This window comes from Lepus europaeus, chromosome 3 (assembly GCF_033115175.1).
Source record: "Lepus europaeus isolate LE1 chromosome 3, mLepTim1.pri, whole genome shotgun sequence".
NCBI classification, from domain to species: Eukaryota; Metazoa; Chordata; class Mammalia; order Lagomorpha; family Leporidae; genus Lepus; species Lepus europaeus.
In genome coordinates this window covers 61253241-61266393 of record NC_084829.1, presented here as the reverse complement: position 1 = coordinate 61266393, position 13153 = coordinate 61253241, and the positions used below count along the sequence as shown (strand labels likewise).

The following is a 13153-nucleotide window of genomic DNA, read 5'->3' as shown; positions in this document are numbered from 1 at the left end:
TCTGACCTGGGCATCCTTCGACTCCAGGGCAGGTCCATTTCCAGTGATCCAACTCTTGGCAGAGCTGCCAGGGCTCTTCACAAGCTGACTTCTGCTGAAGCCCAGGCTTACCACATTGAAAGCCACTGCAGTGGACTGGCCTGTTGGGTCTCCTTGAGGGCAGATCACTGTACAGATCAGCCATTAATAGGCCTGCCACCCATTGCTTCTGATGCCGAGCTTTCTTTTCCTCCTGGTTTGTGTTAAAGCAGACCAGAGGATGCAAGTCAAGGGAGTGCCCGTTTCCCATCTCTAATCTTCGGTGGCCTGAACTACAAGTCTATAGTCACAGGCATGTTCTGTAGTAGTTTTTCTAAGGTAGACAATGCCCATGAGGAAAATTATATTCTCACTTTAAAACTTTCTTTCCCTTTGGTCTGAAAGGAAGGTTTTTTCTACTTACTGTATACTTTGATTATGGCGAAGTAAATCTAGCTATGAGATTATAATTTAAGCTCTTATTTTGGCTATGCTATTACAGAAAAATGTTAGCCATCTCTTTTATAAGGCCTAAAGATTAAATTGTGCGTCCTACAGATTCCTTCATAATAGAATTAGTTCCCTACCTTGAGGAGAATAGAGAAATGAAAGAACAAGCTGGGCTTAGAATAGAGAAATGAGGGAGCAAGTCCTACATCGCTTGCTGACAATAGCAATATTACATGAATACTTAGCAAACAGTTTCAATCATTAGATAACAACTTAAGAAAACATTTACCAGAAGGTCAAATGCCTTCTATAAATTTTAAGAATCATGTATTTGGAAACACCTCTTAAATATCTAACATGGTGTAGTTTGTTTAAACAGTAAACTTAAGCACAAACATATAAAATGTTTTTAGTTTCTTTCTACCAACAAGTATAAAACATATGATACAGAGATTCAGGTCACACGAATTAAAATGTATCTTTGATTAATTTTAGCAGCTTAAATTTATGGACAATCTTATCTATAAGCCAATTAAAAGAAAATTATTAATAAAATTTTCCCATGTGGACATACAATATGTACACACATATAACATAGCATAGTAGACCAATATAGCAATTTTAATAATAGCTTTAAAAATCTTTAACTCTTTTTGTAGATTGCCAATTGATTTGAATTGCTTTTTGTTTTTAGTAACCTCAGTCAACCATACTTTCTCTCATTTGGTACTGTTAATACATTATTGGCTTCTTCTGTTTACAGAGCCATCCCAAAGTACTGAATACAATAGAAGTGGCTGGAAAAAGTCCATAGGAACCTATAGGAGGACAGCTAAACACAGAACCAACAACGCTTTAGTTTTATGAGTAGCACATCATATATAACTGTGGATGACAAAAGACTTTAAGTCACCATGTTTAAAATTATAACCTCATCAACCAACAAGAGGCACTTGCTTACTTCACAGTATTTTTGAAAGCACCTGTAGGATTTTACAAGTATTTAACCCTTTAGGCCTCTGGGGCTTTCTCATTAAGATAACTATCATGTCTAGTAATACAAGATCATTAGACTTTTTATTTCTCAAACATTTGTACTAACAGCATTTTCCATTATAGAAATTTAAAATTTAGTACCACGTCACATCTTGACAGTACTTCTAATATAATCCAAATAGCCTGATTAGTTGGTGTCTCTATAAGATGAGAGACATAGGTCTTTCGATTTTTTCAGTTGGGCCCAAACTGGAAAAACCAAAGTCCAAGATTTACTGGAAATTTTAGAGACCAGATTGTTTGAAACTTTGATTTTTTGAATGCCTGTCAAGAATGCCAAGAAGGCTCAAAATCCAAAATATCTGGTTGAAATAAGATTCCTTAAAATCATGACATAACATAGACCAAATTTGATCATTGTTACAAGGTGATTATTCAAATCTTTGAACATAAGCACATATTTAAATAACTCATAGCTCTTAATAAAAATTCAGCTGTTTTTGAACAATTAGAATTGAACAGACATCAAGAGAACATAATAGATTACTTTAACACATTGCTTTAACAGAGCATCAGAGTTTAATTCTATGTCAAAGAGAAATTGAGCTTCCTGTGATCATTTGCTGTGAGGTTTCCTTTCTTTACCTTCTTTCATATTGGTGACCATGTTACTGTATTTCTGTGTGTAACACATCTTTGAGCATCTTTTGCAGGGCTGGACGAGTGGCAACAAATTCTTTCAATTTCTGTTTGCTATGAAAAGTTTATTTCACCTTCATTCACAAATGAGAGCTTTGTAGGATATAATATTCTGGGCTGGCAGTTTTTCTCTCTTAGTACCTGGGCTATGTCTTGCCATTCCCTTCTAGCTTGTAGGGTTTCTGATGAGAAGTCTGCTGTGAGTCTAATTGGAGATCCTCTGAGAGTAATCTGACGTTTCTCTCTTGCACATTTTAAGATCTTTTCTTTATGTTTCACTGTGGTGAGTTTGATTACAACATTTCATTGTGAGGATCTCTTTTGGTCATGTTTACTAGGGGATCTATGAGCTTCCTGTACTAGGATGTCTCTGTCCTTCTCCAGACCCGGGAAGTTCTCTGCAAGTATCTCACTAAAAAGGCTTTCTAATCCTTTTTCTCTCTCCATGCCTTCAGGAACTCCTAGAACCCAAATGTTGGGTTTTTTAATAGTATCCTGTAGATTCCCAACAATATTTTTTTTATTTCTAATTTCCTCTTCTTTTCTTTGGTTTGACTGTATACTTTCCTGTGCTCTGTCTTCTAATTCCGATATTCTCTCTTCTGCTTCGCCCATTCTGTTTTTAAGGCTCTCTAATGTGTTTGTCATTTGATCTATTGAATTCTTCACTTCATTATGATTTCTCTTCACTATCACAGTGTCTTGTTCTTGTTTCATTTCTTTTTGATTCCTCCTTAATATTTCATTTTCACGAGCGAGATTTTCTATCTTGTCCATTAAGGATTTCTGTAGTTCAAGAATTTGTTTTTGAGAACTTCTTAATGTTCTTATCAATTTTTTGAGATCCGCTTCTTGCATTTCTTCTATCTCATCATCTTCATAATCTTGAATTGGGGTGTCTTTTTCATTTGGGGGCATCATTTTTCTTCCTTGTTCTTGTTACCTCAGTTTTTGCGTTTGTTGTTTGGCATGTTGGAGATATTTGGTTTCTTCACTGTGGTGTTTTTTCTTGTTATACTATGAGTCTAGATTAAGTGGGCTGTCTGTTTCGCTGGAGCCTTAGAGGCTTGAGATGGGTGTGGCCTGAGAGCTCTGTTTGGTTCCTCAGGGTTGAGGGTGTGCCAAAGGTGACACTCCCAGGTTAGGCATGGTAAATCTCTCTTTCTTTCTTTCTTTTTTTTTTTTTTCATTCAAAAGGGAAATAATTCCGCACAGCTGAACGGAATTGGAGGTAGTTAGCAGGTGAATGATATACCCACAGGAGCCAGAGATCAGAAGCTCTTTCCCAAGGACCACACAGGGAATCTGTGCTGCCCTCAGCATGGGCTCAAATTCTCCTGCAGTCTCCCACTGGGTTGCCAAGTTAGATCCTAATCTCCTGTTATTTCACCCCCTGGAGTCAGGTTTTTCTGCTAGGCTCAGGGCCGGTGCAGACCTGAGGTCGCCCTGCTTATGACGTATGTCCAAAATGGCGCCTGCTCTTTGTCTTGCTCGCCTTTGAGAGGTGAGCGGAGAGAGAGAAACTCGTGTCTGCATCAGTCACTTTTTTTTCCTCTCTCTCTTCTAGTTAGCCTGGTGAACTTTTCCCCATGGAGTTTCAAGCCTCGTTCCCTCTAGTCTCTTTCCGCTTTCCTGCTGGTGTCTAGGGCTATTGAGGTTCGGCTCACCTCGTGTTCCAGTGCTGATGTGTTGAGTCTGCCGCTGGTGTCCCGAACTTGGGCTCCCACGCTCTCCACGCAGGTCCACTGTGAATCACTAGTTCCAGAAGAGTTTCCTCTGCTGTTTCTTCCCCTACTCTTCCTTGACCTGCAGTATCTCCACTTTCATTAAACTGTCTCTTCCCGGACTATCAGTGTGCTCCCTTCCTATTCTGCCATCTTGCCCCTAATTTTTTTTTTTTTTTAAAGGAGCCTGTCCTTGATTTGTTTCTTTGGAATGATGTGTATACAAAGGGATTGAACATGATTAAAGCAAAGTTTTAATTCTGATGCATATTTATTTTTACATTTCTTTAGAAAAGAGATAGCATTTCCAAATTTCCAAACACCACATGCATGCATCATATATTTTACCCAAATTTTAGGGTATTTGAAATATAGTACCATTACATTCCTTTGCCAAGATTCAATAGCAAAGTACTACAAACCAAATGGCTTAAACAACAAAAATAACTTATAGTTCTGCACTCTGTAAGTCTAACATCAAGGTATTGACAAGGGTTGTTTCCTTCTGATAGTTGTGAGGATCTGTTCAATTTCTTTACCTAGCTACTTATGGTAGTTTGCTGGCAATCTTTGATGTCCCTTGGATTACAGAAGCAGCACCACGGTCTCTGCTTCATGTTAATGTGACTTTGCCCCTTTGTGCAAATCTCTCTATGTCCAGCTTTCCCTTTTGCATAAGGAAACCAGTCATATTGAATTAGATGTCTACCTTACTAAATATTGACCTCATCTTAAATAATTATGCCTGTAATGACCTAATTTTCTAAGAAGGTCAAATTCTGAGGTACTAGTGGCTAGAATTATAATATATATGAATTTGTGGAAAACACAATTCAATGCTTAACAATAAATAGTTGGCCTGTTTTCATTTTCATTATCATTTATAATTTGGTTATTTTCACATCAAAATGCAAACCCCTAATTCAAATATAATTTGCAAAGCAATCAGCAAGTTTTGCTGAGTACCTAAGTTTTGCATTAAATTATGTTAGATACTGTAAGATATGGAAGCAAAAAGTAAAACAAGAGTCCATTTCCTGTAACCTACCTGAAGTAACAAAACTCACTAACAGTCGCAACTTGTTTTAAAGTGAAAAACACAGTAAAACATGTATTATAGAACCAATATCCTGCATCTTTCACACAAAACATGTATTACAGAGCCAAGTTTGCTAGATCTTTCCCACAAATCCTGACAACACTTTATAGTAAGATTTTTTTATATTAAACTTTTATTTAATGAATATAAATTTCGAAAGTACAGCTTATGGATTATAATGGCTTGCCGTCTCCCATAACTTCCCTCCCACCCACAACCCTCCCCTTTCCCACTCCCTCTCCCCTTCCAATCACATCAAGATTCATTTTCAGTTCTCTTTATATACAGAAGATCAGTTTAGTATATATTAGGTAAAGATTTCAACAGTTTGCCCCTATATAACAACACAAAGTGAAAAAAATACTGTTGGAGTACTAGTTATAGCATTAAATAACAGTGTACAGCACATTAAAGACAGAGATCCTACATAATATTTTTTTAAAAAATTAATTAATTTTCTATGCCATTTCCAATTTAACACCAGGGGTTTTTTTTGTTTGTTTTTTTGTTTTTTTTTTAACTTTTATTAAATGAATATAAATTTCCAAAGTACAGCTTATGGGTTACAATGGCTTCCCCCCTCCCATAACTTCCCTCCCGCCCGCAACCCTCCCCTTTCCCGCTCCCTCTCCCCTTCCATTCACATAAAGATTCATTTTCAATTCTCTTTATATACAGAAGATCAGTTTAGTATATATTAGGTAAAGATTTCAACAGTTTGCCCCATATAGCAACACAAAGTGAAAAAACTACCATTGGAGTACTAGTTATAGCATTAAATAACAGTGTACAGCACATTAAAGACAGAGATCCTACATAATATTTTTTTAAATTAATTAATTTTCTATGCCATTTCCAATTTAACACCAGGTTGTTTTTTTTTTCATTTCCAGTTCTCTTTATATACAGAAGATCGATTCAGTATATAATTAGCAAAGATCTCATCAGTTTGTACCCACACAGAAACACAAAGTGTAAAAATACTGTTTCAGTACTAGTTATAGCATCACTGCACATTAGACAACACATTAAGGACAGATCCCACATGGGATGTAAGTACACAGTGACTCCTGTTGCTGATTAACAATTTGACACTCCTGTTCATGGCGTCAGTAATCTCCCTAGGCGCTAGTCATGAGTTGCCATGGCAATGGCAACTATATAGTAAGATTATATAGTAAGATTTTTTAAATTTATTTTTCCTACAGGGATATTTTGAATCCATGTTCCTTGGCAGTATCCCAGAAAATGTTAAGATCTCTGAGAGTGTCGGCCAAATTTTTGGGTTCGAGGGTTGCATTCAAAAACTTCAAGTAAACAACAAAGAAGTCTTAATCATTGAAGAAGCACTGCATGGGAAGAACATTGAGAATTGTTATATCCCTTGGTGTGATCATCATCTATGCCACAACAACGGCACCTGCATCAGGTCAGTATCAGCTCCCTGATATGCAACCTATGTTACATGATTCCAAGTTCTTAAAACAACAAAACCATGCAGTGTTGTCAACTGGGTGGTGGAGAACATGTGGTGAAAACTTACTTGCTCAAAGTAATTAACACGTGTGGATACAAAGGCAAGTGATTCCTCTGAGATTCTGAAAATAGGTAAGTAACTAAAGCTGATGGGAAGTTTGAAAGGATTGAAATTTTAATCTGAATGTTTTGGCTTTTTGTAAATATGAATAATAGTTTTTGTTCATTGATAGTAGTTTTCTGAATTTATTAATTTTGTTTTTAATCTGCTTATATTTATATTATAAATGGAGAAAAAATGTATTGTTTATTTACAATCATTTTTCATCCATGAAGCAAAGATTTATCATGCTTGCAAGCTTAAGATCTTAATTAAAATTACTTTCTGCTCCACTAAGAAGTCTTATGTGATTCAACCCTGAGGGAGACTCATTTGGACAGTGTAGAACATATTCCCAAATTCCTTCAATCCTCTGAGAAATCTATATTTCAAGTCTACAAATAATGACAGAGTAGAAACTGAAACATGAACAAATTATACTTATTTAAGTCAAGGAAAAATTGACCAAATCTCACAGGAGATATCTTAATTAATTTGTCTCAGTAATTCCAAGAGACAAACTATCACGTAGTTAACAATGATTCCATAGAAGTAAATGTCTATATACATAGTGTGGAAAAGAGAAAAATTCTTCCAAAGCAGCAGCAGAAGAAATGGTTGGCAGAAATGGGCTCTGAAAGTGATTACTAGAATTGCAAATGGAAAAAGAGAGAAGGAACCAAAAGGCAAATACAAGGCAAAAGGACAGGACAGGTAAGATAGAGTCAAGGTGTTGTATTTATCAATCACAGACCGACTAATAAATTTGAAAAACTGAGCATGATTTAATGATAAAGGAAGAAATTGTCTTTTGGAGAGTCTCAAAACTTTTCTTCTGATTCACTGTGTATAAGTATACAACTTGATTTTTACAACTGTACAACAGCAACATTGACCTATTTAATACAAGTATAACTCACAAAGGTTTAAAGACCCAAAGAATTGACACCTGCATTCTCATGAATTGCTTCTAGGAATGTTAATTAGTACAACCTCTGATAAAGCAAATAGAAGCAATGTCAATATATAGGGAAAACCTGTAAAAATCCCATGCATTTAACATCATTCTATCCTAAGAAAATAACCCAAAATGTACAGAAATTGTGCTCAAAGATGTTCATCAAAGTATTGTTTATGATATTTTAGATAACTGGGAACCCTGTGAATGTGCAACTTTGGAAGAAATGCTAAATAAATTATAGTAAAATTAAAAAAGAAAAAAGACCTAAAGAATGGTGAATAGGGAGGCTAAGGATAAAGATAATTTCTGAACCATGATCATTTTCCTAAAGGAAATAAAAATCAATGTTTTCTTCAATAAACATTCTGCTCTATAATGAACAAATTAATAACAATTTTTAAAAATATGGAGTGAAGGGGGGCCAGTGCCGTGGCTCACTTGGTTAATCCCCCATATGGGCACCGAGTTCTAGTCCCAGTTGCTCCTCTTCCAGTCCAGCTCTCTGCTGTGGCCCGGGAGGACAGTGGAGGATGGCCCAAGTGCTTGGGCCCCTGAACTCGCATGGGAGACCAGGAAGAGGCACCTGGCTCCTGGCTTTGGACAGGCACAGCTCTGGCCATTGCAGCCATTTTGGGGGGTGAACCATCAGATGGAAGACCTTTCTCTCTATCTATCTCTCTCACTGTCTGTAACTCTATCTGTAAATAAATAAATAATAAAAAATATGGAGTGATGTAAAATACTAGTTAGTAAGGGGACTTTCCGAATCCTGCAGAAGAAACTGCCAGTCTGCCTACCTAAGCAAAACAGAAACAGGAGAAAAGTTTGTCTACTGACTACTAATATCAGAAAGGTTTATGTCCTTCAGTCTAAATACGTATTTAATGAGGCTTTACCACTGATGAAATTATTGGAAGAAATGACAAGAATTATGTTTTCTCCTTTCCTGTCTGTGGTAAACATCCTCTACTGTTGGCCCATACTCTCCCCTTCCTCAAGGTTCTATTTCCTCAGTTTTCTGTGGGTGTGACCTGTGCCAATAGGATAGGGAAATAGTATGCAACTCCCCTGTGAAGATAACTAAAACTCTGAATCGCCTCTCTCTCGCTGACTTTGATGGAGCATGCAGAAAACTGGAGAGACCTATGTGGCAAGGCATTGATGCTGGCCTTGGCCTCCAGCCAGCAACCAGCCAGAAGCTAAGAGTGAAGATTAGTTGACAGCCAGCAAGTGTTGAAGCTATAATCTTAAATCTACAAGGAATTCAATTTTACCAACACATTCAGTTGGAAATGGTTACTTCCCCTGTCAAACCTTTAATTGAGACCCCATCCTATCCAACACCTTAACTGCATCTTGTGAGATTCTTATGTGGAGGACCTAGTTAAAACTTGTCCAGAATCTTGACTCATGGAAATGGTGGGTTAAGAAAGGTAGTTTGTGGTAAAATGTTGAGCTTGTGGTAACAGTGTTGTGCAGCATTAGGAAACAAAGGCACTCTAGTTTTCTGCACAAGTGTCTACTATTTCCAACTCATAGAAATAGATGTTAGTTGTACTTTAAAATATTAACTTTCTGAGATATTTTAAACTCAGTGCTTATGAAATAAAGTAAGCTTCGTATTTTCATGAAGTAATCAAACCCACGTTCCTTTTGATCCTTGTTATTTAATATTTATTTTAAAGCAAGAAATAAATCTAGTCATCCTAGTACAATAGGTAAAAGTAGTCCTAGGTTTGTTTACACTTTGTAAGTTCATCATATTAGATTTATTTCAAAAGGAATGCCTGATAGCCAACTAGGAGCTAAACAGCTTGTGAAACAGATGTGAAGTGAAGATACCAGTCCTACATGCAGGGAGTTCTCACCGTCCTGTGGAAGCTCTATATGCTCTTTGGTATTTAGGGTGATTTTTTTTTACAACTTTGTATCTGTTCATCTGTTTTCAAATACGATAGGCATTCTAGCCTCCTGTACCCATTTATGAGCCTTTCAACAACTACCCTGGAGGAATCCACTCAAATTCCATGTACCTTTTAACCACTTCCAGTTAATAGATGCCTTCTTATTCCTAAACAAATACACTTATCAGTTAGTGTACTGAACTACATTATGAACAAACATTTCTTACATGTTATGGACAATATGATTTCTGTCTTGATTGCCAGTGTTCCATTTCGGTAATTATCTCTTGCATTATCACTATGACTCATTCAAGCTCTCCCCTTGTGTACCTAATACTGAAGCACACTAGAATTGGCCGATTCCAGAACAATTCCTCATAACTGATGTGAATAGAGGAAATGAGGTAAGGGCCACATGAGAAATTTTTGCTCACAAAGGAGAATTGGATACAAGAAATCTTTCAGAATAGCAGATCAGTTTGAATGAGATAAAATGATATTCAGCTTTTCTGGATTCAGGAAAATGGAGAAGTTGACCTAATGGAGTTCTTTTTAGGCCTGGAAGTTTTATTGTATTTTCAAAGTAACAGATTGTATATATTCAGAATAAAACAGTCATTGTTACAAGGAGAAGAAATTCCTTTTGCCTCTCTGTTTGCCCATCTCAAAATATGAAGACGATAACTTTTTAATATCATAGAATGTGAGTATATATTTTTGCATGCAGATGCAAATAACTTTCTCGTCACAGTTTAACCATTCCAGTTTAGTGACTCTCATCCAAAGTTTGGAGAATATCTCCTAATGTGGTATATAAGAAACTTTCTTAGAAGAGAAAAGGGGAGATTTTCACATCTGTGCACACCTACACATGCACACACACACACACTTCTAATACTATAATTTTGATTCTCCCTGGAATATATGCCTATTCCCTTAACAAGTAGTTATTGGTGTAACAATATCTAATCCTTGAGGCAGTGTGCTCTAAAGAAGAGTAGAGTCATGAACGAACAGTTTCAGTACCATAGAATTCACTTTATGTTTTACAAAATGAAATATACTTTCAATGGGTACTTATAAACTTAATCGTCGCTAATTTTTGTATCTTATTTTGACCTAATGCAGCATTAGAAAACGCTGTCCCTACCTTGTCTGCAAAGATAATCTGCTTACAAGAAGACAAATTTCATGCTGAAAAGTATTAAGGGAAGTAACGCTTCAGCAGCTTTACTGAACAAATGTCATTCTGCTTTGAGTACCATCACATGTTTCTGGATAGTGTCCAATCTTTTTTCATTTCGTTATAAATCTGGGCTAGAATTTTCAAACCCCTGTGGTTGCTCATTTCAGAGAAGTCCAAATTGCATGTAGTGAAATTCAGTTTAGAAAAGTGATACAGAAGGGTTATTCTGAGTATCTAAATCCCCATGGATTTTGAACAAGCTGTTTCCAAAAGGGCATAGGAAGGTTAGCAAATTAAACAGATAATATTTAAATTACTTTCCCCTTTCTGTGCCAGATGTTTTAAAACAGGTTGAACAGTAATTACAAAGGAGCATCAGATTTGGGAATATACCCAATACAACCAACCATGGCACTAAGAACTTAATGTCACTGACATTATAGTAAATAATTATGGAGACATTGCTTTTAGACCTAGTCTTAATTTTTCCAGGAGCTAAGTGGGTGTGAATGCTTTTTCTCATGCATTGGAAAATCGCTAAGTCTCACATGTGAGTGGATGTGTTTTATGTGCCTCTAACTGTTCCCATCTCCTTATTCATTAACAGTGCTGTTCTCTGTGTGCTGGGGCAGGAGTCAGCACAAGTTTTCTGTAAAGTATGATTTGCAAGTATTTTAGACTTTCCAACACAATGACTCAACTCTCCCATTGTATAAGAAAAGCAGCCACATTGACAAAATATAAATGAATGGGCAAGGCTGTGATCTAACAAAACTTTACTTATAAAAATAGACGACCAGCAGAATTTAGTCTCAGAGCTGTAGTTTTCAGATCATTACACTAAGTAAACAATCAGATAAATTAGTGCTGTGTATTTTATTGGTCAAGGAAATCCAAGTCAAATTAATGGTGTTTCCTTATTAAGTAATCTCTTTTTTAAAAAATATAATTATCAATATTAGTAAATTATGATTCTCAGTGTCCTATGTGAACAGGAGTGTTAGTTTCTTCATTCTTTTATTTCAATCCCACTCTCCCTATTATCTCATTTTGGAAACATATTTTTTAACACTGTCTGGTAGAAAGAAGTCACTTTTTCATGATCTCTGAGGTATTTAGTTTCCAAGCCATTTAGCACTTCAAAATGAGATGGGAGTCATAGATTGAATTTGAAATTGCAATAGTAACACCATTACTCAGTACAAAGAATTAGGGCATTGTGTCTTGGCCTTTCCATTCTTTCTATAATGACGTGCAACCTCCCCATAAAATTTCTGCTAGTGTTCATTGTCACAGTGTCATGTAGTTACATGTCACCCGCTGAGATCTTTGAGTTACCACCCCATATCCAGGGCAGATTACCCATAATCTAACTCAGCAGTCTACCTTATTCTAAATACCAATGAAAAAAAGAACCTATTTTGGATAAATTTCTTACCATATATTTAGACTAATAACATCTTAAAATATTTAGCCCTTGTTCTTAGTGGCTCACTGTCTGGAGACATCATCCTTGAAACTATACATAGGATTTAAGTATCTCTTATAGTTTATAGTAATTTATACTTGGTCAGATTTGTTTTTTAAAATATTTATTTATTTGAAAGGTGGAGCTAGAAAGAGAATGGGAGACACATTTCCATCTGCTAGTTCACTCCTCAATTGGCCACAAGGGCCAGAGCTGTGCGAGCTCTGCCAAAAGCTTTTTCTGGATCTCCTACATGGGTACAGGGGCCCAAGCACTCAGGCCATCCACCATTGCTTTTCCCAGATGCATTATCACAGATCTGAATGGAAAGTGGAACAGCCAGGACTTGAACTGGCATCCAGATGGGGTGCAGGCATCACAGGCGGCAGCTTTACTCATTATGCCATACATTATGCCTCTGGCCCAAGTCAGAGGTCAGATTGTTTTAACAATGAACTTTCACAGGGCTGGCGCTGTGGCACAGCGGGTTAAAGCCCTAGCTTGAAGCACCAGCATCCCATATGGGCGTCGGTTCTAGTCCCAGAAGCTCCTCTTCTGATCCAGCTCTCTGCTATGGCCTGGGAAAGCAGTGGAAGATGGCCCAGGTCCTTGGGCCCCAGCATCTGCATGGGAGACCTAGAGGAAGATCCTGGCTCCTGGCTTCAGATTGGTGCAACTCCGGCCATTGTGGCCATCTGGGGAGTTAACCAGCGGATGGAGGACTTCTCTCTTTGTCTCTACCTCTCTCTGTAACTCTGTCTTTCAAATAAATAAAATGAATCTTAAAAAAAAAAGAACCTTCAAAAATCTCATTTGGAGGTGGTCCCTATTGCTAGAAAAAATGGGGTGAGAAGGGAGATAATCCAATTAGGCTTTAGGTGAAAATTTAGACACGTATGTGATTGCATAGTTTTCCCCATCTCTCACATTGTTAATTAGTTGAGAATTTAAATGTATATCTGTGTAGTCTATTCATTAAAAGCAGTTTAAACTTTATAAATGCAAATATAATTTTTTTTTTCTCTGTCACTGATGTCAAACATACTCTGTAGGATCTCTCTTTACTTTCCCT

General features: G+C 36.8%; 1 protein-coding gene across 1 annotated transcript in view; it reads left to right on the top strand.

Annotated features, from left to right (window-relative positions):
- The window catches only part of EYS (eyes shut homolog), a 1789541-nt gene that overhangs the window by 1481308 nt on the left and 295080 nt on the right, over positions 1–13153 (top strand). The window contains 1 exon segment of the mRNA XM_062187220.1: positions 6195–6415. Within this exon segment, the coding sequence (XP_062043204.1) occupies positions 6195–6415 (221 nt within the window).